The sequence below is a fragment of the Oncorhynchus gorbuscha genome, linkage group LG03 (assembly GCF_021184085.1).
Source record: "Oncorhynchus gorbuscha isolate QuinsamMale2020 ecotype Even-year linkage group LG03, OgorEven_v1.0, whole genome shotgun sequence".
Taxonomy (NCBI): Eukaryota; Metazoa; Chordata; class Actinopteri; order Salmoniformes; family Salmonidae; genus Oncorhynchus; species Oncorhynchus gorbuscha.
In genome coordinates this window covers 26,722,987-26,747,632 of record NC_060175.1, presented here as the reverse complement: position 1 = coordinate 26,747,632, position 24,646 = coordinate 26,722,987, and the positions used below count along the sequence as shown (strand labels likewise).

The following is a 24,646-nucleotide window of genomic DNA, read 5'->3' as shown; positions in this document are numbered from 1 at the left end:
TGTACCTGAAGCAAAAAACATATTTTGGTAGATCCTGAAAGCTGCAATAAATATACATATATACATTTGAACTATAAAGCTTACTTTGGCTCAACATATAAACACACAGCGTGTAATAGGTATGTTTCAATTTTACTTCAGCATCAAATAATTTTGATATTCTGGTACTCCTTCTGAAAACCATTGAGAGATAAATGTGTCTCTGGCTGATTGAGATAAAGCATTAAGCCCCATTTTCTCATGTGAAAGGTGCTGATCCTGTAACGGTGTGCTATGGTATCAGTGTGCTATGGTATCCTACTCAAATGATTTAGAATTTCAGTTTTGTTGCAGATGGTAGCATGACGTTAACTTTATTTTCAGGTAAAAACAAACAGCAGAGATATTATATATCTCAACATATTTTCTCACACACACATGCACGCACGCACGCACGCACGCACGCACGCACGCACGCACGCACGCACGCACGCACGCACGCACGCACGCACGCACGCACGCACGCACGCACGCACGCACACACACACACACACACACACACACACACACACACACACACACACACACACACACACACACACACACACACACACACACACACACACACACACACACAAATTCTCAGTAACAGGCTGTGTTTGTGATGGTGACAAAGCGACTGCATCAGCTCAATCTGTCAGGCTCTGTGAGTAAAACTGATTTCTATATATAGAACAACACCCACTCTGAACTGGATCCTTAATAGATATGTTGTTGTGATAAGATCACCTAGGTGTTTATGACAAGACCAATTATCCAAATCTTTCTCAATCAACCCCCCCCCCCCCACGTGGTATTCTCCTTGAACACCCGTTGATCACCAGTTGATCCCTGATGAGGCTGCTTAGACGTGTATATAAACATACCCAGAGCATCCCAAATAATAAAGAAGCCAGAAGACACTAGACTGCAGCTAGAGCAGATTCTCCACTTTTCATCTCAACCACTCCCTGGTTAAAGATGCAGAACGGCACTGAAGGAAACAACTTCTACATCCCCATGTCCAACAGGACTGGACTTGTAAGAAGTCCCTTTGAATATCCTCAGTACTACTTGGCGGATCCATGGCAATTCTATGGTCTTGCTGTCTACATGTTCTTCCTGATCTGTTTTGGATTCCCCATCAACGGTCTGACCTTGTACGTCACAGCCACAAACAAGAAGCTCCAGCAACCCCTCAACTTCATCCTGGTCAATTTGGCTGCAGCTGGAATGATCATGGTAGTCTTTGGATTCACCATTACCTTCATTACCTCCATCAATGGCTACTTCGTCTTTGGACCTATAGGCTGTGCCATCGAGGGTTTCATGGCTACAATTGGAGGTAAGAGAATATCCAGTAACATACACCCCCACGCAAGACACAACTTCAAATATTTCTACTAGCACTGACTTTGTTAATAAGTACTGAATTATGGGGAAATGTATTTTCTATGACAGTGATATCTGGTTGTCTCACCTCGTCTCACTGGATAAAAGTGTATTTGTGCAATACAGCCAGACAAAGTCAAATTCTAGTTATTTTGTTACTATATTTACATAATACCATTATGTCTCAACTAACCGACTGATATTATCAACCAATCCTGGTCTACGAAACATGAATTGTTTGAGATACGTACATTGATGGAGATGCTGGGGGAAGTCTCAGCAACCAATTGGACAACAAGATATAACTACTCACTTTCCTTGTCTCATTATAGGTCAGGTTTCTCTGTGGTCTCTGGTGGTGCTGGCCATTGAGAGATACATTGTCGTCTGCAAGCCCATGGGCAGCTTCACATTCACTACCACCCACGCTGGTGCCGGATGTGCATTCACCTGGGTCATGGCAATGGCCTGTGCTGCCCCCCCATTGGTTGGCTGGTCTAGGTAACTCAACTTTGATTACAGTTTTATTTTATTTTGACAATCGCTATGACACATTTCTCAATACTTAGGTCACTTTTTCAAAACTCTTCACACAGTGAGCACAACAGCAGTCTATGTGGGCTAAACTGTGGATCATTGTTCATTGCTTTGGCACAAAATGCATTCAATGACTACATCTTTCAAATTTCAATCGTTTGAATCATTTTCTCACGCAGAGTTTTGGTGGTGTTTGTGTCTATGTACCTACAGGCCAATTTGCACAAGTTTACATAATCTTATGTAAAAACGTTAAACTTTAGTAAAAAAACCTAACCTATAACATAAAATTTAATAGGACAGCAATTTGCTACATTTCTACAGTAATACCGTATTGAAATATATTCCAAAAATGAAATACTATCAAAACAATTAGACCAACCACAGCTGAATCCCATTGTAGCTGAACACCTACCTGGTTGTTAGCCTATCAATTTCATTACCATCTATACAAAAGGGGACATTTTAGGAATAATGCTGTACTGTAATGTAAACATGGACCCAGCCAGAGATAGAGAAGTGGCTGACAGAGTAAGAAGAGAGGGAGAGGGGAGAGGGAGAGGAGTACGTATGCGTGGTGGAAGAAGACTGAGAGGAAGATCAAGAGCTGTAGTCTCAGATGAGATTAGGGCTACTATAATTGATCATGTAATAAATCATGGTCTATGAATGAGAAAGGCTGGTCTGAGAGTGCAGCCAAATCTGCAACGCTCAACAGTGGCATCTATTGTGAGAAATGTCCGGCAAAACAACAGATAAGATGTGCATTCTGCAAGGGCATCTGACAGAACTGCACATTATAGAAGTAAATTGAGCAAAGCCTCCAAATCCACTTGTGTGTAATTGTTTTTGTATTTCTGCTTAGGACCCAACGGTTACCTCCCACAGGCGGGAGAGGTAGGATTTTCACTGCTGTGCAGGAAACTGCAAATGTTGATATGGTCATCAGAAACAAAGGCATACAACTCACAGATTTTCAGAACAGAGTTTTTGCAGACAACATTACATTTGGAAATATTCACAATGTAAGCATAACAAATATTTATAGAGTCCTGAAACAATATCAAGTCAGTATGAAGCAGTTGTATACTGTCCCCTTTGAGAGGATCTCTGAACGAGTCAAGCAACTCAGAAACCAATATATCCAGGTAAGATGACTATAAAACACAGAACTGGGTTTGAACAAAACCAAACAGGGCAGAGGCACACAATGGCGTGTTTTTAGGTATAATGTAAACTACCGTAATATTATTATCATGTAGATTGAAACCAGGTAAACACCCCACATATTCATCTTTGTGGATAAGGCTGGTTTCAACTTGGCCAAAACACGGCGGCGATGAAGGAATGTGATTAGGAAAAGAGCCACAGTGGATGTCCTGGGCCAGAGGGGTGACAACATCACAATGTGTGCAGCAATATCCTCTGATGGACTGCTGTTACACTAACTGCTAATTGGGCCATACAACACCGAGCATCTCATTTCATTCCTGGATGACCTCTATGGAAGGGTTGTGCCAGGCGAGGAAAGGGTTGCAGTGGGGCGAAATCAGCTAACGTTTGTAATTGTATGGGACAATGTGGCATTTCACCACTTCCGTGCAGTCACAGAGTGGTTTGCAGCCCATCCCAGGACGGTGTCACTTTTCCTACCACCTTACTCACCATTCCTCAACCCCATAGAGGAATGATTTACCTCATGGAGGTGGAAGGTTTATGACCACCATCCACATGATCAAATGTCCCTCCTGGATGCAATGAATGCTGGATGCCTGGACATTTCTGCAGAAGATTGCCAGGGATGGACCAGGCATGCCAAAATATTCTTTCCTAGGTGTATTGCCCAAGTTGACATAAGATGTGATGTGGCTGAGAACCTGTGGCCAAATGCAGAAGACAGGGTTGACTAGCATTGCTACGTTATCTGCATTGGAGGATGGTGTATATACAAATTCTTGTATTTTGGAATCACTCAATGCCAGAAAATGACATAAAACCTATTGAAGCTATTCATTCCTGTAACATATACTGCAGTGGATTCTAAACAGTAGAGAGGTGTCATTCTTGTTTTGTAAAGACATTTTACAAAAGAAAACATTGTGTAATGCTACGTGTTGTTAGTTTTTTTTAGGTCATTGTTTTATGAGTGACAAAGTGTGCTTATTGGGTGACAACCTTTGCTAGTGTTATGGAAGAATGAGTTGATTTGAGAAATGCATGAAGTGTTAGTTTTAGTGCATTTTGGATGTGAAATTAACTGCTGCGCCAGGCTAAAAGTTGGTTAGGAAAACTGTGTGAAGAGTTTTGACAAAGGGACCTAAGTATTGAGAAAGGGGTCCTAGCGATTGTAAAAAAAACTGTAATAAGAGGTCTCACAGAGATATACATTGCAAGGGGGTAACTCATCTTGCTCACCACAAATAGCCTTTTCTGGTTTTGCTCAAGAAACCTTGACACATCAGTCTTTTTAGTGGAGAGGTGAAAAGGGATAATGCCAATTTTAGGCTAGAAATTATAACATTTAAGGATAGTGTGAACAGATTTGAAATTTAACCATGTCCAACCAGACCTAATGAGGCCCAATCTTGTGTAGTTTAGAACATGATAGCCAACAAAAGAATGCATAATGTGAAAAAGTATGTTTAGTTGATGAAGTTCACTGAATCTTATCTGATACCTTAGCATGAACCTAAATACTCTCTCCCATAGGCTAGGCTAGACCTTATGTCAGTGAGATAGCTTACATGATCTTATCTGACTCAGATCACTTGACTGATGTTGTTACTGCAGCTTAGCTTGTCTGATTGGTAACTTCAAATCATTCTATAGCTAGAGGACTCCTGATATCTCCAGGAGTGATAAGTATCATGTTTTGGTCTTTATGTGTCTAACACTGTCTTCCCAGTAGCCTACTTGGTGTGTGAACTCCTGACTGCTCATCATTTGCAGATAGGTGTTAACACATCAACCAGAATCAAGGGGCAGGGCAATTTGTGGCTTGTTTTTGGTAATCAGTGGCTGTATTGGAGGGGGAGTGCTTTCACCTCTACTAAACAATCAGAAATTAGTACAGGGAGGTGTGCTCTGCACCTTTGCTAGGCAATTAGCAATTAGTGTTAGTTCTTCAATCTCCGCTGGTTTCTCAACAGCAGGTGTAAGTGGCGGTCGTGTCCCCTACAACTCATCCAGAACGCCTCAGCCCGTCTGGTGTTCAACCTTCCCAAGTTCTCTCACGTCACCCCGCTCCTCCGCTCTCTCCACTGGCTTCCAGTTGAAGCTCGCATCCGCTACAAGACCATGGTGCTTGCCTACGGAGCTGTGAGGGGAACAGCACCTCAGTACCTCCAGGCTCTGATCAGGCCCTACACCCAAACAAGGGCACTGCGTTCATCCACCTCTGGCCTGCTCGCCTCCCTACCACTGAGGAAGTACAGTTCCCGCTCAGCCCAGTCAAAACTGTTCGCTGCTCTGGCCCCCCAATGGTGGAACAAACTCCCTCACGACGCCAGGACAGCGGAGTCAATCACCACCTTCCGGAGACACCTGAAACCCCACCTCTTTAAGGAATACCTAGGATAGGATAAGTAATCCTTCTCACCCCCCCTTTAAGATTTAGATGCACTATTGTAAAGTGACTGTTCCACTGGATGTCATAAGGTGAATGCACCAATTTGTAAGTCGCTCTGGATAAGAGCGTCTGCTAAATGACTTAAATGTAAATGTAAATGTAAATGTAAACTAAGACCATCACCGAAACAAAGACGGTTCTGCTGAGTTGTTCTGCAATGTTCTTTGAGAGAGGAAGTTTCCACACCACTCTGTCACTTGTGTATCTTACCTAGTTATTTACATCTCCTTTTGCTCTTTTGTAGCTTTGTCAACTATGTGTGTATGTTTTCTAGACTTTAGACTTTACAGACGCTCCCCACGCCTTGGCTGCAATGTTTTGTCATTTCTCCTAAGTGGAGATTTTCTCTTTTCCCCCTCTCTCAATCTGTCCATCTCCTTATTTAAATTCCATGCTGTCATTGTCACTTGTCAATAATGTTAAGCTTGAGTGGACATCTATCACCCACCAGGTGCCCTTGGAGAGTTCCTCAAGCTCATTTATTGATGATGGCTCACTGCTCTTCGTACTTGGCGACTTCAACCTCCCGTCGTCTGATTCATTCCATTCCATCTCTCTCTCCCCTCCTTGCCTCTCTTGCCCCTCCAGGTCTATGATCACTTCATTGTTTCCTTTTCTGTCTACCTTTCCTCCAATCCTAACTAATCTTACCCTACCCAGATGGTAATGCGCCATCACATTCTTCGCTCTCTCTCCTCTTTTACCATATCATCTCCCCCTTCTGCTAAATCATTCTCCCTCCGGTCTCCTGATTCTGACTCTTGACTCTACTCTCCTCCCTTTCCACATCCTATAATTTGCACTGTCTCCTTTCTTTCCGAACAGCTCAGCCCTCCCATCCTGCTCCGTGGCCTAGTGACTCGTTACGAGCAAAAAGAGCTTACAGAACAGGGCAGCTGAGCGAAAATGGAGGAAATCTAAAATGGAGGAAATCTAAACTTCCGGAGGACCTATCATCCTTTCACTCCCTCCTCTGTATCCACTGCTAAAGGCCACATTCTACATTTCAAGCTTCTGTGTCTAACCCTATGAACCTCTTCTCCTCCCTCCTTAATCCTCAATCCCTCCCCCTCTGTCCTCCTTCTCTGGGGACGATTTTGTCAACCACTTTGAAAATGGTTGACGACATCCGCTATTCACTCAGCCTATTGAGTCCACTGGTCTCATTTCCATAGAACTACCCCACGCCTTAACCTCTTTCTCTCCAGATGACATCCTGTGACTAGTGAGGTCTGGCCGCCCGACAACCTGCCCACTCAACCCCATCCCTTCCTCCCGTCTCCCTGGAGACCTTCTTCCATTCCTCACTTCCCTCATCAACTCATCCTTGACCACTGGCTGCATCCCCTCTGACTTCAAACTGGCCTGAGTTGCTCCCCTCCTCAAGAAACCAACACTTGATTAATCTGACATCAAACTATAGACCTGTATCCCATGCTGGTAGAGATGAGGTCTTCCTGCATTAAAGTCCCCGGCCACTAGGAGCACCACTTCTGGAAGAGCACCGTCTCTGATCAACTTTCTCGTTACCTTTCACAGAAGGATTTTCTTGACCCTAACCAGTCAGGCTTCAAGATGGGTCACTCATCTGAGACTGCTCTTCTTTGTGTCACGGAGGCTCTCCGCACTGCCAAAGCTGACTCTTTCTCCTCTGTTCTTTTCCACCTCGATATATCCGCTGCCTTCGACACAGTGAACCATCAGATCCTCCTTTCCACCCTAAGGGCTGGGCGTCTCAGGCTATGCAGGCCGCCCCTACCAGGTGATGTGGACAGAATCTGTCTACACCACGTACTCTCACTACTGGTGTCCCCCAAGGCTCAGTTCTAGGCCCTCTTGTCTTGTCTCTATGCACCAAGTCACCCGGCTCCGTCATATCCTCACATGGTCACTCCTACCATTGCTATGCAGATGACACTCAACTACTTTAATCCTTCCCCCTTTCTGACACCCAGGTTCATGCTCTACAACATCCGTGGAGTACAACCCTACCTCACACAGGATGCAGAGCAGGTCCTAATCTAGGTACTTGTCCTCTCACGTCTGGACTACTGCAACTCGTTGTTGGCTGGGCTCCCCACTTGTGCCATTGAACCCCTGCATCTTATCCAGAATGCTGCAGCCCACCTGAGTTTCAACCTTCCCAGGTTCTCTCATGTCACCCCACTCCTCTGCACACTCCATTGACTTCCAGTCGAAGCTCGCATGCACTACAAGACCATGGTGCTTACCTATGGAAAAGAAAGAGGAACAGCCCCTCCCTACCTTCAGGCTATGCTCAAACCCTACACCTGAGCCACCTCAGGTCTTTTGGCCCTCCCGCCCCTACGGTATGGCAGTTCCCGCTCAGCCCAGTCCAAGTTCTTCTGTCCTGGCACCCCAATATTGGAACCAGCTTCTCCCTGAAGCTAGGACAGCGGTGTCCCTGCCCATTTTCCCGAAAACAAAACCTCTTCAAACAGTCCAACCCCCCCCCCATTCTAAATCTGGCTCTACTGATAGTTACGTTGTTGAGGAAAAATGTACTTTTTATGCCTGTGATATGAGGTTGTCCCACTTAGCCATCTTAAGATTAATGCTCTAACTGTAAGTCGCTCTGGAGAAGAGTCTGTTAAATGACTAAAATGTAACAGACATTCTGGAGACCACTGTACTCAGAAATAATGGAGCATGGGCCTGAATAGGTCTTCAAACAAAAGAAAATATGAACGTTTTTACGTGGTTTATTCATTCAGCCTTAGTTGAAAGACTAGAAGAAACATGTTGGCCATATCGGCTTAAACCAGTGAATGCATCAGTGCAACCTTGCCTTAGAACCGGAGACCGTAATGGTCTAATATTTGTAAGTCGCTCTAGATAAGAGCGTCTGCTAAATGACTTAAATGTAAGTGTAAATGTAATATAGTCTTGAGGCGTGAGTACCACCAGGGTGTGATTACATTGGTGCGAATCACAACTTCCACTTAAATTTCACTTTGTTGTGCATTGGTTTAAATAGGAGACAAAGTGAAAATTTGAGATAAGTGGAATTTAGGATTCACCCTCAATGGATAGATAAATTACAAACTGTGTCAACTACCAAGTCTGATTAGTTAATACATAACTGGATGAGAAGTTAATTTAACGGTTTGGTACTGTAGAGAGAGCAGGCAAGCAATCTGCAGACAATTTGCCATCCTTTCCCCACTTCAATAGACTGGAGAAAGGCAAGTCGGTTAAGAACAAATTCTTATTTACAATGACGGCATACCCCGGCCAATTCTGGGCCAATTGTTCGCGCGCCATATGGGACTCCCATTCACAGCTGCATGTGATGCAGTCTGGATTCAAACTAGGGACTGTAGTGTCGCCTCTTGCACTGAGATGCAGTGCCTGAGACTGCTGCACCACTCGGAAGCCCCCTGAGTAGCTCTCTACTACAGTACTGTACAGTAGCTCTTTTCAGTCTTGGCCTCAGTTTTCTAGTTATGTTATTCATAACTTAACTGGCACAGTAAACTGACCACTTCTTTCAAATAAGGTGGCACATTATTCTAGATTCACTTATTTAATTTACACCTGAAGTTAAAATAGTGTCTGGTTCTCAAAGATCCGATCGGAGTGGCCAGGAAGGTTTTGGGAAAGATTGTGATCTGATCTGGTGAGATCACACACTGAGGTGGAAGTAGACATTTTGAGTTTGTGTTTAAAGGATGCTGACCATAGCCTCTCAACATTCTCAGAAAGGGCAAAAACCATCTCATCTGGTTATACTACATACGTATAGATAAACGGCATCTAAGTCAATCTGATTTATACATTTGACAAGTATTGTATTCATAGTAAACTCCTTTCTGAAAGACTATTATTCAAAGACATCATCCAAGGTATAACTGTGATAACCTTTTATACATTTTAAAGTAAAATATTTGAATATAGGCTCATTTATTGTCTTTCCCACATAGATATATCCCAGAGGGCATGCAGTGCTCATGTGGACCTGATTACTACACCTTGGCCGAAGGCTTCAACAATGAATCATATGTGCTCTACATGTTCAGCTGCCACTTCTGTGTTCCTGTCGTCACCATCTTCTTCACGTACGGAAGCCTTGTCCTCACAGTCAAGGCGGTAAGACGGTTAATTCTAGTGCACTGCTCAGACAGACAGTTTATCTATCCCTTTTTCCGAAACACAACAAATCAATCGATTCCATATTCGGTGGTTAAAAGTATTTGAGATATACTGCCCATACTTTTTTCAAACAATTATTTGATTTCATGTGTGTTCCCTTGTTTGTTTTCAGGCTGCAGCTTCCCAGCAGGACTCAGCATCCACCCAGAAAGCTGAGAAGGAAGTGACACGTATGTGCTTCCTGATGGTTTGTGGTTTCCTGATTGCCTGGACCCCCTATGCCAGCTTTGCTGCCTGGATCTTCTTCAACAAAGGAGCTGCCTTTACAGCCACAGCCATGGCTATTCCAGCCTTCTTCTCAAAGAGCTCAGCCATCTTCAACCCAGTCATCTATGTGCTGATGAACAAACAGGTTGGTAACATATTTTGATCTCTCTCTTTTGTGCATCAATAAACAATGCTTCATGTTGGGAAAAGTGAAAAATGCTAACAATCTATTTCTCTAATTATCCTTCTCTCTCTACAGTTCCGTAGCTGCATGTTGGCTGCTGTAGGAATTAGTTCAGGAACTGAAGATGAGACCTCTGTTTCAGCAAGCAAGACAGAAGTGTCCTCTGTGGGCCCTGCATAACAACTTCAAAGGATTACATTTTTTACATGGACTGGCAAATTTTCAATTAGGTAGATTTATTTTCTAATCAGAAGATGCTCTCTTATGGTACAGTCCTCAAAACATTGCATAATCAAACATAGCCAATTTTTACTCTGCATTTTATGTTGCAGTTTCTTAGACCACCGAAGCACAGGAGAACATTCACATTGTGATTTTTCATTTTTTCCCAGCAAGGTGAATCCTCAAGAGTTTTCATGATTAACCACTTGAAGGTTTGGTTTTTGCACCATAGCTTTGGGCACCCGTCACAGTGAGACACAATTCCCCTCTGAGCATCACCTGCTGTAAAGGACAGCAATACCACTAAAAGGCAAGTCATGCTACTGTGACAGAAAGTGGATTCTTGCCAATTACAAGGGAGGGGGCAGCAGGTAGCGTAGCGGTTAAGAGCGTCCGGCCATTAACCAAAAGGTTGCTGGCTTGAATCCCAGAGCCGACGAGGTGAAAAAACTGCTGATTGAGCAAGGCACTTAACCATCATTTCTACTATATGTCACTCTGGATAAGAGTGTCTGGTAAATGACTAGAATGTAAATGTAATTACGCTTCATTGCTTCTCCACCCTTTCACAAATCTGCACTTGGTATACTGACTGTCATTCTTTAAAAAAAGTGACATGCATACCAAATTAGGACTCTTTTCCATTGCTTCACACAATACCTTCTCTACAAAATTGCTTGAGCTTGAGATGGCATAGTGAACTACTCTCATGCTTTTGTCTTGAAGGATTGAGATTGAATTGGTACGAAATGAGGCTGCATATACTGAGTGTACAAAACATTAAAAATGTCTTCCTAATATTGAGTTGCTGATTGTGCCCCTACTGTCCCTTCACCTGCGGGGAATCCGGGAAGAGAGAAGTCTCTAATAACAAATATGTGGATTGTTGGGAGGTTAAATTGCCTAGGAGCCGACAATCATAATTGTTCTATTTATTACACACTTTTGCCCTCAGAACAGCCTCAATTTGTCAGGGCATGACTCTACAAGGTGTTGAAAGCATTCCACATGGAGACTGGCCCATGTTGACTCCAATTCTTTCCACAGTTGTTTTAAGTTGGCTGGATGTCCTTTGAGTGGTGTACCATTCTTGATACACATGGGTAACTGCTGAGTGTGAAAACCCCAGTAGCGTTGCAGTTCTTGACACAAACTGGTGTGCCTGGCACCTTGTACCGTACCCTGTTCAAAGGGACTTCAATATGTTATATATATATATATATATATATATATAATATGTTGTCTTGCCCATTCACCCGCTGACTGACACACATACACAATCCATGTCACAATTGTCTCAAGGTTTAAAAATCCTTCATTAATATGTCTCCTCCCCTTCATCTACACTGATTAAGTGACATCAATAAGGGATCATAGCTTTCACCTGGATTCACCTGGTCAGTCTTTTTCATGGAAAGAGCAGGTGTTCCTGATGTGGCATTTGTTGGCCACCTTTATGCTATAATTTGCTGAAAACATTTTATAAATACTTATTAATGTTATTTTAGATTAATAAATGCATGCATCAAAAGGTTTTTGTGTCGTTGAATGTTTTTGACTGGATATGTACAAAAATATAATTATATGAGAATTAATGTTTGGTTGTTTTGATCCCAGTTGGTCACACATGTTAGGCTCTACCAACAATATTAATTGATTTATACACAAGGTGCTACCAAAAAAAGTTGTTAATTTATTGCAAATTCATCTTCATTGCCATGTCATATACAAGAGTCTGTATCTAGTCCCTGGCTGGTCCTGGTCCTTATTCTTTCTCTACAGTTTCAAACACCCTGACCATGTTGTGTGGCAAGAACTCAAGGGCTTCTTCGGTGTCAACAAGCAAGACAGGACTGTCTTCTCTGGGCCAAGTCTTCTGTTGTCTTTTGGGACTCTGAATCCTCTCTTCATTCTATTTCTTCTTTCTAAGCTGCTCTTATGTGTCTGACAGTCACTGTTGGTGTCAGATATCGGTGATTGATAGTCCTGACAGTGACACTAAGCTCTGTGTTTAACCTATAGTGTCACCATGGATTTTCTCAACAAGCTAATGTATACACGGAAAGGCCATATTAACCTTTTACTGCAATGGGCTAAATCAGGGTCACACACAGTGCTTATTGGTAGTCTTAAACAAATGTACTTTGAAACGAAAGTATACACCACACATATAGGTATGGGCTTACAAAAAAGAAGGCACCTGTACCATATCAGATATAGAGTTGAAATATATTCAATGTTGAGTTTGTATCCCCATATTATACTTTATACTTCAACCATGACAGACAAAATCAGAAAAAAAATCCAGAAAATCACATTGTAGGATTTTTAATGAATTTATTTGCAAATTATGGTGGAAAATAAGTAATTGGTCAATAACAAAAATGTATCTAAAATCTTTGTTATATACCCTTTGTTGGCAATGACAGAGGTCAAACGTTTTCTGTAAGTCTTCACAAGGTTTTCACACACTGTTGCTGGTATTTTGGCCCATTCCTCCATGCAGATCTCCTCTAGAGCAGTGATGTTTTGGGGCTGTTGCTGGGCAACACAAACTTTCAACTCCTCCAAAGATTTTCTATGGGGTTGAGATCTGGAGACTGGCTAGGCCACTCCAGGGCCTTGAAATGCTTCTTACGAAGCCACTCCTTCGTTGCCCGGGTGGTGTGTTTGGGATCATTGTCATGCTGAAAGACCCAGCCACGTTTCATCTTCAATGCCCTTGCTGATGGTAGGCTTTGTTACTTTGGTCCCAGCTCTCTGCAGGTCATTCACTAGGTCCCCCCGTGTGGCTCTGGGATTTTGCTTACCATTCTTGTGATCATTTTGACCCCACGGGGTGAGATCTTGCGTGGAGCCCCAGATCGAGGGAGATTATCAGTGGTCTTGTATGTCTTCCATTTCCTAATAATTGCTCCCACAGTTGATTTCTTCAAACCAAGCTGCTTACCTATTGCAGATTCAGTCTTCCCACCCTGGTGCAGGTCTACAATTTTGTTTCTGGTGTCCTTTGACAGCTGTTTGGTCTTGGCCATAGTGGAGTTTGTAGTGTGACTATTTGAGGTTGTGGACAGGTGTCTTTTATACTGACAACAAGTTCAAACAGGTGCCATTAATACAGGTAACGAGTGGAGGACAGAGGAGCCTCTTAAAGAAGAAGTTACCGGTCTGTGAGAGACAGAAATCGTGCTTGTTTATAGGTGACCAAATGCTTATTTTCCACCATAATTTGCAAATTCATTAAAAATCCTACAATGTGATTTTCTGGATTTGTTTTTCTAATTTTGTCTGTCATAGTTGAAGTGTACCTATGATGAAAATTACAGGCCTCTCTCATATTTTTAAGTGGGAGAACTTGCACAATTGGTGGCTGACTAAATACTTTTTTTGCCCCACTGTACATCACAGAAGACTGAAATATAGCAAAACAGTTTGACATAGAAACACTGGACCCCCCCCCCAAAAAAGGGTTGCCTACCCTTGATCTAGGTGATTATGACAAGACCAATTATCCAATCACTCTCATTCAAATCCCCCCACCCGTCTCCCCACGTGGCCCCACCCCCTGCCTCCCCCTCCACGTGGTACTCTCCTTGATCACCAGTTGATCCCTGATGAGGCTGCTTAGAAGGGTATATAACCATACCCATAGAATCCCTGATAATGAAGGAGCCAGAAGACACTAGACTGCAGCTAGAGCAGATTCTCCACTTTTCATCTCAACCACTCCCTGGTTAAAGATGCAGAACGGCACTGAAGGAAACAACTTCTACATCCCCATGTCCAACAGGACTGGACTTGTAAGAAGTCCCTTTGAATATCCTCAGTACTACTTGGCGGATCCATGGCAATTCTATCTGCTTGCTGTCTACATGTTCTTCCTGATCTGTTTTGGATTCCCCATCAACGGTCTGACCTTGTACGTCACAGCGACAAACAAGAAGCTCCAGCAACCCCTCAACTTCATCCTGGTCAATTTGGCTGCAGCTGGAATGATCATGGTTCTCTTTGGATTCACTATCACCATTACATCTGCTGTCAATGGCTACTTCGTCTTTGGACCTATAGGCTGTGCCATCGAGGGTTTCATGGCTACACTTGGAGGTAAGAGAACATCTAGTCACATACACACACACCCCCCACCCACACACATACACACATAACACAAATGTTTATTTTCTTACTAGCACTGACTTTCCTCATAACCAATGGATTAAGGGAAAATGTATTTTCTATGACTGTGATATGTGGTTGTCTCACCTGATCTCACTGGATAAAACTCTCACCTGGTCTCACTGGATTTGTGTAATACAGCCAAACTAGGTCAAATTATATTTATTGTGTTGCTATATTTAGATCAATGATTTATGTCTGAACAAACCGACTGATATAAGCAATCAATCCTGGTCTAAAAAAATATGAATTGTTTGACATACACACATTGATGGAGATGCTGGAAGAAGTCTCAGCAACCAAATGGAAAACAAGTCATAACTGCTCACTTTCCTTGTCTCATTCTAGGTCAGGTTGCTCTGTGGTCTCTGGTGGTGCTGGCCATTGAGAGATACATTGTCGTCTGCAAGCCCATGGGCAGCTTCACATTCACTACCACCCACGCTGGTGCCGGATGTGCATTCACCTGGGTCATGGCAATGGCCTGTGCTGCCCCCCCATTGGTTGGCTGGTCTAGGTAACTCAACACATTGATTAATAAGAGGTCTCACAGAGCTTTACATTGAAGGGGGTAACTCCTCTTGCTCACCACAAATGGCAGTTGCTGCTTCTGGAATCACAACTTCCACTTAAGTTACACTTTGTCGTGCAGTGATTTCAATGGGAGACTAAGTGAAAATTTGAGATAAGTGGAAGTTAAGATTCACCCACAATGGATAGATCAATTACAAACAATGTTAAATACCCTGTCTGATTAGTTAATGCAAAACTGGATGAGAAGTAAATGATTGATATTGGTTTGGTACTGTTTGCACCCTGTAGAGAGGGCAGGCAAGCAATCTGGAGGCAATCTGCCACCCTTCCCCCATTTCAATAAACTGGGAGCGCTTGTTTAGTTCTCTACTACAGTACTGTACAGTAGCTCTTGTCAGTCTTTGCCTCTCAGTTCTCTCATTGTTGTTACAATGGTATACATAAAACTTAACAGGCACAGTAAACTGACTACTTCCTCTTCCAAATAAGGTGAAAACTGTATTTGAAATCATTAATAATATTTACACCTGAATTTAAAATGGTTTCTGGTTCTCCAAGATCCAATCATAGTGGCCAGGAATGTTTTGGGAAAGATTGTGATCTGATCTGGTGAGATGGAGTGAGGTGAGGTGGAAGTAGGTGGAAGTAGTGTTTTCAGTAGTGAGTTTGTGCTTTTAGGATGCTGACAATAGCCTCTCAATATTCTGCCCTTCAGGATTGGATTTGGCTCTGAGAAAGGGCAAAAACAATCTCATTGGATTATACTGCATAAGTATAGTTATACAGCATCTAAGTCAATGATCTGATTAATACATTTGACAAGTGCAGTAATTACAGTAATGGTCTTTCAGATGGGAGTTTACAACTCAAATACTTCATCAAGTGAATAACTGTGATAACCTTTTATACATTTTAAAGCAAAATATTTTAAAACAGGCTCATTTATTGTCTTTCCCACATAGATATATCCCAGAGGGCATGCAGTGCTCATGTGGACCTGATTACTACACCTTGGCCGAAGGCTTCAACAATGAATCATATGTGCTCTACATGTTCAGCTGCCACTTCTGTGTTCCTGTCGTCACCATCTTCTTCACGTACGGAAGCCTTGTCCTCACAGTCAAGGCGGTAAGACGGTTAATTATTGTACACTGCTCAGACAGACAGTTTGTCTATCCCTTTTTCCGAAACACAACAAATGAATCACTCGATATTTGGTGGTTGAAAGTATTTGAGATATACTGCTCATACTTTTTTTCAAGCAATCATCTGATTTCATGTGTGTTCCCTTGTTTGTTTTCAGGCTGCAGCTTCCCAGCAGGACTCAGCATCTACCCAGAAAGCTGAGAAGGAAGTGACACGTATGTGCATCCTGATGGTTTGTGGTTTCCTGATTGCCTGGACCCCCTATGCCAGCTTTGCTGCCTGGATTTTCTTCAACAAAGGAGCTGCCTTTACAGCCACAGCCATGGCTATTCCAGCCTTCTTCTCAAAGAGCTCAGCCATCTTCAACCCAGTCATCTATGTGTTGATGAACAAACAGGTTGGTAACAAACACTGACTATACCAAACAACCCCCCACACACATGAAAATGTGAAAGTGTGAAAACCCCAGCAGCATTGCAGTTCTTGTCACAAACCAGTGCGCATACTACCATAAACTGTTCATTTAAACATTTGTTCAAAGAAATGTAAAGTGGAACAACCATTTTAGTGCATCTAAATATTTTTGCCCATTCACCCCGTAAATGGCACACACACAATCAAAGAAATGTAAATATTTTAACTTGCCCATTCACCCCGTAAATGGCACACACACAATCCATGTCTCAAATGCCTTACGCCTTAAAAATCCTTCTATAACCTGTCTCCTCCCCTTCAACTACATTGATTGAAGTAGATTTAACAAGTGACATCAAGAAGGGACCATAGCTTTCACCTGGATTCACCTGGACAGTCTATGTCATGGAAAGAGCAGGTGTCTTTAATGTTTTGTATACAGTGTATGTTGGGCTCTCTCTTTTGTGCATCAATAAACAATGCTTCATGTTGGGCAAAGTGAAAAATGCTAACAATCTATTTCTCTAATTATCCTTCTCTCTCTACAGTTCCGTAGCTGCATGTTGGCTGCTGTAGGAATTAGTTCAGGAACTGAAGATGAGACCTCTGTTTCAGCAAGCAAGACAGAAGTGTCCTCTGTGGGCCCTGCATAACAACGTCCAAAGATTTTATTTTTTACATGGACTGGCATATTTTCAATTAGGTGGATTTATTTTCTAATCAGAAGATGCCCTCTTACAGTACAGTCCTCAAAACACAAAACATTGCTTAATCAAACATATCCAATTTTTATTGTGCAATATATGTTGTATTTCCTTAGACCACCGGAGCACAGGAGAACTTTCAAGTTGTGATTTTTCATTTTTCCCAGCAAGTTGAATCCTCAAGAGTTTTCATGACGAACCACTTGAAGGTTTTGTTTTCGCTCCGTAGCTTTGGGCACTCTTCAAAGTGAGACAAACAATTCCTCTCTGAGCAACACCTGCATTAATGAACAGCAATACCACTAAAAGGCAAGTCATGCTACTTTGACACAAAGTGGATTCTTGCCAATTATGGGTGGTTGCAGGTAGCATAGCAGTTAAGAGCGTTGAGCCAGTACCTGAAGAGTCACTTGTCCGAATCCCTTAGCCAACTAGGTGAAAAATATGTCCGTGTGCCCTTGATCGAGCGACGCATTTATCCCTAATTGCTCCTGTACAGTAAGTCACTCTGGAGAAGAGCGTCTGCTAAATTACTAAAATATAAATGTAATTACACTGCACACATCAAGGCGTCTCTACTCTTTCAAAAATCTGCACTTGGTATATTGACTGTCATTTATGTTAAGAGGGTGACATACATACCAAATCATAGCTGAGGTGGAAAGATGCCTATTGTGAATGGTTGAGCTTGGAATGACATACTGAACTACTTTCATACTTTGACGATGAAGGATTGAGATTTAATTGGTACAATGTGAGGCTACATACGTGTGGCTTTTGTTGGCCACTTGTATATTATCATTTGCTGAATACATTTTTTAAATAATTCTTATGAAAATGTTATTCTAGATTAATAAATGCATGCATGAAAAGATGTCTGTGTCATTGAATGTCTTTGACTGGACTATGTACACAAATATAATTATTCCTCTATGACAAGTCATGTTTGATCACAGTTGGTCACACGTTAGGTGAACCAAAAATATTTACATTTATACACAAGGTGCTACCAAAAATACAGAAATTTATACAAAAGTTTTGATATAGTACTGATTCCTCTTAATGGTGAGGTCTGTACAATTCTGTATCTATTCCCTGGCTTTTGATCCTTATTTTGTCTCTGCAGTTTCATACACCCTGACAACTTTGTTCTATGGCAAGAACTCAATGGGTGACGAGGGGGATTCATCTGTGTCAACAAGCAAGACAGGGCTGTCTTCTCTGGGCCAAGTCTTCTGTTGTCTTTTGGGACTCTGAATCCTCTCTGCAATCTATTTCCTCTTTCTAAGCTGCTCTTATGTGCCTGACAGTCACTGTTGGTGTCAGATATCGGTGATTGATAGTGCTGACAGTGACACTAAGCTCTGTGTTTAACCTATAATGTCACCATGAATTTGCTCAATAAGTTAATGTATACATGGAAAGGCCATATTAAGATACAAAACACGTCTAAGCACCACACTGTAACTGTGTATAAGAAGTTACAGCCAAGAAGCATCTCCTTTTTAATACTCCTCTCAGGGGTTGCTCAACAATTGTTTAGTTTTTTACTTGGTGGTAAGACATACAGTGAATTCGGAAAGTATTCAGACCCCTTGACTTTCTCCACATTTTGTTAGGTTACAGTCTTATTCTAAAATTGATCAAATCTACACACAATACCCCATAATGACAAAGCAAACACAGGTTTTTAGAAATGTTTGCTAATTTATATAATTTATATATACCACAATTACATAAGTATTCAGACCCTTTACTCAGTGCTTTGTTGAAGCATCTTTGGCAGTGATTATAGCATCGAGCCTTCTTGGGTATGATGCTACAAGATTGTCACACCTGTATTTGTAGATTTCTTCTCTGCAGATCCTCTCAAGCTCAGGTTGGATGGGAGTGTTACTGCACAGTGTTCTCATGCCTTCTTCACGACTGTCTTGGTGTATTTGGACCATGACAGTTCGTTGTTGATGTGGACACCAAGGAACTTGAAACTCTCAACCCGCTCCACTATAGCCCTGCCGATGTTAACGGGGGCCTGTTCGGCCCACTTTTTCCTGTAAAAAGTCACACTTTTTCCCCATCCCTAGCAAACACAACCAATTTAACCTAATTGCATTTTTAGCTGATTAGTTGATTATTGGAGTCAGGTGTGTTAGCTGGGGCTGGGGAAAAAGTCTGACACCAATCAGGCCCTCGAGGACTGGAGTTGCCCTGGCCTGGTCTAGGGTATCCGGGATTATGCTGTTGATGTGAGCCATGACCAGCCTTTCAAAGCACTTCATGGCTACGGACGTGAGTGCTACAGGGTGGTAATCATTTAGGCAGGTTCGCTGCCTGGGGCACATGGACTATGGTGGTCTGCTTGAAACATGTAGGTGGAAATGTGGTAAAATGGATTTAAGTTTGCCTGCATTAAAGTCCCCGGCCACTAGGAGCACCATTTCTAGATGAGCATTCTTGTTTGCTTGTGGCCTTATACAGCTCGTTGAGTGCGGTCTAAGTGCCAGCATCAATTTGTGGTGGTAAATAGATGACTATGAATAATATGAATTTGTTCTTAACTGACTTGCCTAGTAAAATAAATAAAATAAAAAGGTCTACACACCACATGAAGGACAGAGTTTACTGTGTGTGTGTTGCAAATGTATTTCTTGCACTTGTGTACTGTGTCTTCCTGTCCTATTTGGGTCCACACACATCACAGTGCTTCTTGTTGCTACCAGCTGCAATCTAGAACGATGAAAACACTTAGTTCAGGAATTTTGCTAACATCTCACTCACTCACTCACTCACTCACTCACTCACTCACTCACTCACTCACTCACTCACTCACTCACTCACTCACTCACTCACTCACTCACATATACTGTTACAGCAGGCCAGGGTAGGAGAGTCAGACACACAAACATGCAACATCACACTTACTTCAGGTAATGGAGTTGTTGGTTCTGTGGGTCGGCAGATGGGGCACCAGCATCCTCCTCCTGAATCCTCCTCACGATGGCTGCAGAAGCTGGAGTCCATGGGATATGTTGCTTCCTCTGGATTTGAGGTCTTACCAATGCCTTGCCCAGCTCTTCAAGAAAGAGCTGTCTCCTCTGGACCTTCCCTCTGTTCCAATCTGGGTTCAGCGCCATCCAGATGGCAAACGCGTTGTACACCGAGATGTCCAACATGTTGAAGAATATCACAAGTGGACAGCTAGTGCAAAGTAAAAAGTTATCACTGTGGTCACAGAGTCCCTGTGTCATGTCCAGGACAATCCACATCCCTTGGTTCTTCTCAGGGGCTCCTCCATCTGGCTTCGCCGTATACACTTGCAAGTTCCACGCATATGATGAAGCAGCATCACAAGCAGCCCAGATCTTGATTCCAAATTCTGCAGGTTTAGACTGCCTGAAAGGGCAGCGGCCCCTAAATGGCATAAGCTGCTCATCAGCAGTAACATTGGGCCCAGTGTTGTAAAACAGGGGAAGGTGGTCCGCCCACGTGTCCCACACTGACCTGATTGCAGATAGCTTGTCTCTCTGGTGTCTCAGTTATCAAAGCGGATATTCCTGGAAATAATGTGGAAGGTTTTCCAGAGACATTGTGGCACGGAAAAGTTCTCTGACAGTTTCTGCATAACACAGGGATTCTGTGGATTCTTCATTGGATCTGAAAACACCAGCAAGGATAAGAACACCAACGTATGCATGTAAATGAGTTTGGTCCATCTCCTTCCAAAAACACACCTTCCCTACAAATTAGTGCAGTCCAGCATGATTTTCCGGATGGTGTCTGGGATGAAAAGTTCAAAAGAAGACTTTATGTTCTGTACATGAGTAACCGTCTTTCGTTTTGTTCCTGGTTCCATCCGCAGCCATGCGGGGTAGCTCATTCCTTGGGGCAAGAAGACTGTTCAATTTCACCATTTTCTGACTCCATATTTCCTCTCCTGCAGGCTGCTGATGAGCTGGATGCTAACGGGCTGGTCCTCACTGTCAGACTCTGAATTGACAGAGACATGACCCTCATATTCTGAAACTTCTTCATCTTTGAAAGTGGAAGACGCTCCTTCTACACTAGAAATTCTACAAATGAACTTTTAAGAAGGAACACCGGATAATTTAAATGCATTCCAGGTGACTATCCCATGAAGCTGGTCGAGAGAATGCCTGGCTATTTGAAGAATCAAAATGTAAAATATATTTGGATTTGTTTAACACTTCTTTGGTTACTACATGATTCCATATGTGTTATTTCATAGTTTTGATGTCTTCACTATTATTCTACAATGTAGAAAATGGTAAAAATAAAGAACAACCCTTTAATGAGTAGTGTTCTAAAACCTTTGACCGGTATTGTATTTCATCCATTTTGAATTCAGGCTGTTACACAACCAAATGTGGAATAAGTCAAGGGGTATGAATACTTTGTAAGCAAGTCCATAAAATAATCTGCAACTGAGGTAATATTAGTTATTTCATATACTGGGAATGGGGTAACATGACTTTTGATCAAATACACACATTAAAATCAACAGGTTTTATGGTACTGTTTTAGGCAGAATGTTTTTAGTTCATGGTATACAATACCAGACAAATACCTCAAAGTGGTTGTGCACAATGGTGAAGCTTGAGCCAATACTGTAAGATGTACTGGCTGGTATTATTAACCTGGATTTCTTAGTGTGTAACTTCAATTCATACTGCCCTCCAATGACATGGTATGTTCATAGTCAACCCTTTATTCTTATAGAGATGGATTGTGTCTACAACATACATGATGAAAACCATTTGTCCCACCACCAAGTGTTCATGGAGTAGCAGGAACGTCTTAATTAGCTGTTACGAGTGGCGCCTGGCTGTAAACAGCTAATCATGTGTAATAATGATTTTCTAATCAAGTAATATGTTTAGACATGCAGATGTGTAGCAGCTGGTAACTCACAGACAGCATTTGATTGTATTCATATATTTACCTTTTTGTACCACGAGAAAGTCAGTTAAGAAAACATTCTGATATGCACTTGATTGTGACAAGTCACACGTGGCCAGTGTGTCACTAAATGGAATGAAGCTGTCAGTTAAGTCTTTTACTAGATTTTACTGTTGACTTTTAGATAGCTTTTCCTTTCACTGACCTGAAATGGGGTCAGCTTCAACTCACGTTCAAGCTAAATTCTATTCAATAATGTTTATTTGTCCTTGGGACAGTCAATTGCAAGTTGACCCCTCACCCCTGAGGCTTCGACACAGTACATTACAGATACATAACCAACAAGGTTGGTAGTCAAAACACAACTACAAGATAGATACATAACCTTTAATATTCATAGACACACTTTAGCAAGAAACTCATGAGTCAATATTGGTAGGCATGAAAGCTATTCATACAATATTGAATTGTATCAGTTTCTTGCTAAACTATGTCTGAATTCAGGCATATTAGTGATACTTGAAATATTGCTTAGCACTACAAGTGGTGACCCTGATGTGTGTGTTGCCAAAGAGCACTATTTTCATGTCATACAATAAATGTAAACTCCTGAAGTTTGCTGAACAGCATTGGCACTTGGATTGGAACTGGTGCTATGGTCAGAAAACATCAAAATAGAGCTCTTTGGCAGCACACACCAGTGGTGGGTTTGACATCGAAAAAAGGATGCAAAGAACTACCTAATATGAAATATGGTGGTGAATCTTTGATGTTATTGTAACGCTTTTCTTCCTGGGAAGGAGAGGAGGACCAAAATGCAGCGTGGTTATGGTTGAACATCTTTAATAAAGATGATAACGTGAACAATATACATATACAAAAATAAGAACACGTGGAAAAACCGAAACAGTCCTAACTGGTGCAAAACACAGAGACAGGAAACAATCAGCCATAAAATACCCAAAGAATATGGCTGCCTAAATATGGTTCCCAATCAGAGACAATGATAAACAACTGCCTCTGAGAACCACTCTAGGCAACCATAGACTTACCTAGAATACTACACTGAACACAACCCCATCAAACTACAAAACCCCTAGACAAGACAAACACATAATCAATCATGTCACACCCTGGCCTAACCACAATAATCAAGAAAACACAGAATACTAAAGGCCAGGGCGTGACAGTTATGGAGATATTTCGCTTCCACTGGTCCTGGGGCCCTTATTAATTAAGGTCAATGGCATCGTTACATTTTTCACAGGTGCCAATCATTTCAGTCAAGACTGTAGTTGTTTTTGGCTGTGGAGTTGAAAATAGTCAAACACACTGAAAAGTGTACTTTCAAATACTAATGCTTTACCCCTAGAAGCCCAAAACCAGTTTGCCTTGCATTCAAATTAAAATGAGCCTAGGACAACAAGGGGTCTCCAACATACTTGTTTATGGATTTTTTAAATGTATTTTTATAGCAGAATATTTAATAGATATTTTAAATGTCTTTGAAAACAATATTTAAAAATGGTTTCAATTACCATTGGAAGTATTTGGTAGACATTCAGAAACTTTGGCCAGTGTATTTGGAAATACTTAAATACACAAAAAATAAACTCAGCAAAAAAAGAAACGTCCCTTTTTCAGGACCCTGTCTTTCAAAGATAATTTGTAAATACCCAAATAACTTCACAGATCTTCATTGTTACGGGTTTGAACACTGTTTCCCATGCTTGTTCAATGAACCATAAACAATTCATGAGCATGCATCTGTAGAACGGTCCTTAAGAAACTAACAGCTTACAGATGCTAGGCAATTAAGGTCACAGTTATGAAAACTTAGGACACTAAAGAGGCCTTTTTATTGACTCTGAAAAACACCAAAAGAAAGACGCCCAGGGTCTCTGCTCATCTGCGGGAACGTGCCTTAGGCATGCTGCAAGGAGGCATGAGGGCAATAAATTGCAATGTCCGTACTGTGAGACGCCTAAGACAGCGCTACAGGGAGACAGTATGGACAGCTGATCGTCCTCGCAGTGGCAGACCATGTGTAACAACACCTGCACAGAACCGATACAGCCGAACAGCACACCTGCGGGACAGGTACAGGATGACGACAACAATTGCCTGAGTTACACCAGGAACGCACAATCCCTCCATCAGTGCTCAGACTGTCCGCAATAGGCTGAGAGAGGCTGGACTGAGGGTCTGTAGGCCTGTTGTAAGGCAGGTATCACCGGCAACAACGTCACCTATGGGCACAAACCCACCGTCGCTGGACCAGACAGGACTGGCAAAAAGTGCTCTTCACTGACAAGTCGCGGTTTTGTCTCACCAGGGGTGATGGGTCGGATTCTCGTTTACCGTCGAAAAAGTGAGCGTTACACCAAGGCCTGTACT

At 42.2% G+C, this 24,646-nt stretch overlaps 2 protein-coding genes across 2 annotated transcripts; both read left to right on the top strand.

Moving 5' to 3' along the window:
- Window positions 1-935: 935 nt before the first annotated feature.
- On the top strand, window positions 936-11,595 carry LOC124029566 (green-sensitive opsin-like). Its single transcript, XM_046341233.1, has 5 exons — window positions 936-1,363; window positions 1,743-1,911; window positions 9,520-9,685; window positions 9,861-10,100; window positions 10,215-11,595. The coding sequence occupies exons 1-5, from the start codon at window positions 1,000-1,002 to the stop codon at window positions 10,317-10,319; spliced, it is 1,044 nt and encodes a 347-aa protein (XP_046197189.1). The 5' UTR covers window positions 936-999; the 3' UTR covers window positions 10,320-11,595.
- Window positions 11,596-14,025: 2,430 nt separating this feature from the next.
- On the top strand, window positions 14,026-18,206 carry LOC124029554 (green-sensitive opsin-like). The gene is made up of 5 exons (XM_046341228.1): window positions 14,026-14,465; window positions 14,883-15,051; window positions 16,031-16,196; window positions 16,372-16,611; window positions 17,177-18,206. Exons 1-5 carry the CDS (start codon window positions 14,102-14,104, stop codon window positions 17,279-17,281), a joined length of 1,044 nt encoding a protein of 347 aa, XP_046197184.1. The 5' UTR covers window positions 14,026-14,101; the 3' UTR covers window positions 17,282-18,206.
- The last annotated feature ends 6,440 nt before the right edge of the window (window positions 18,207-24,646 follow it).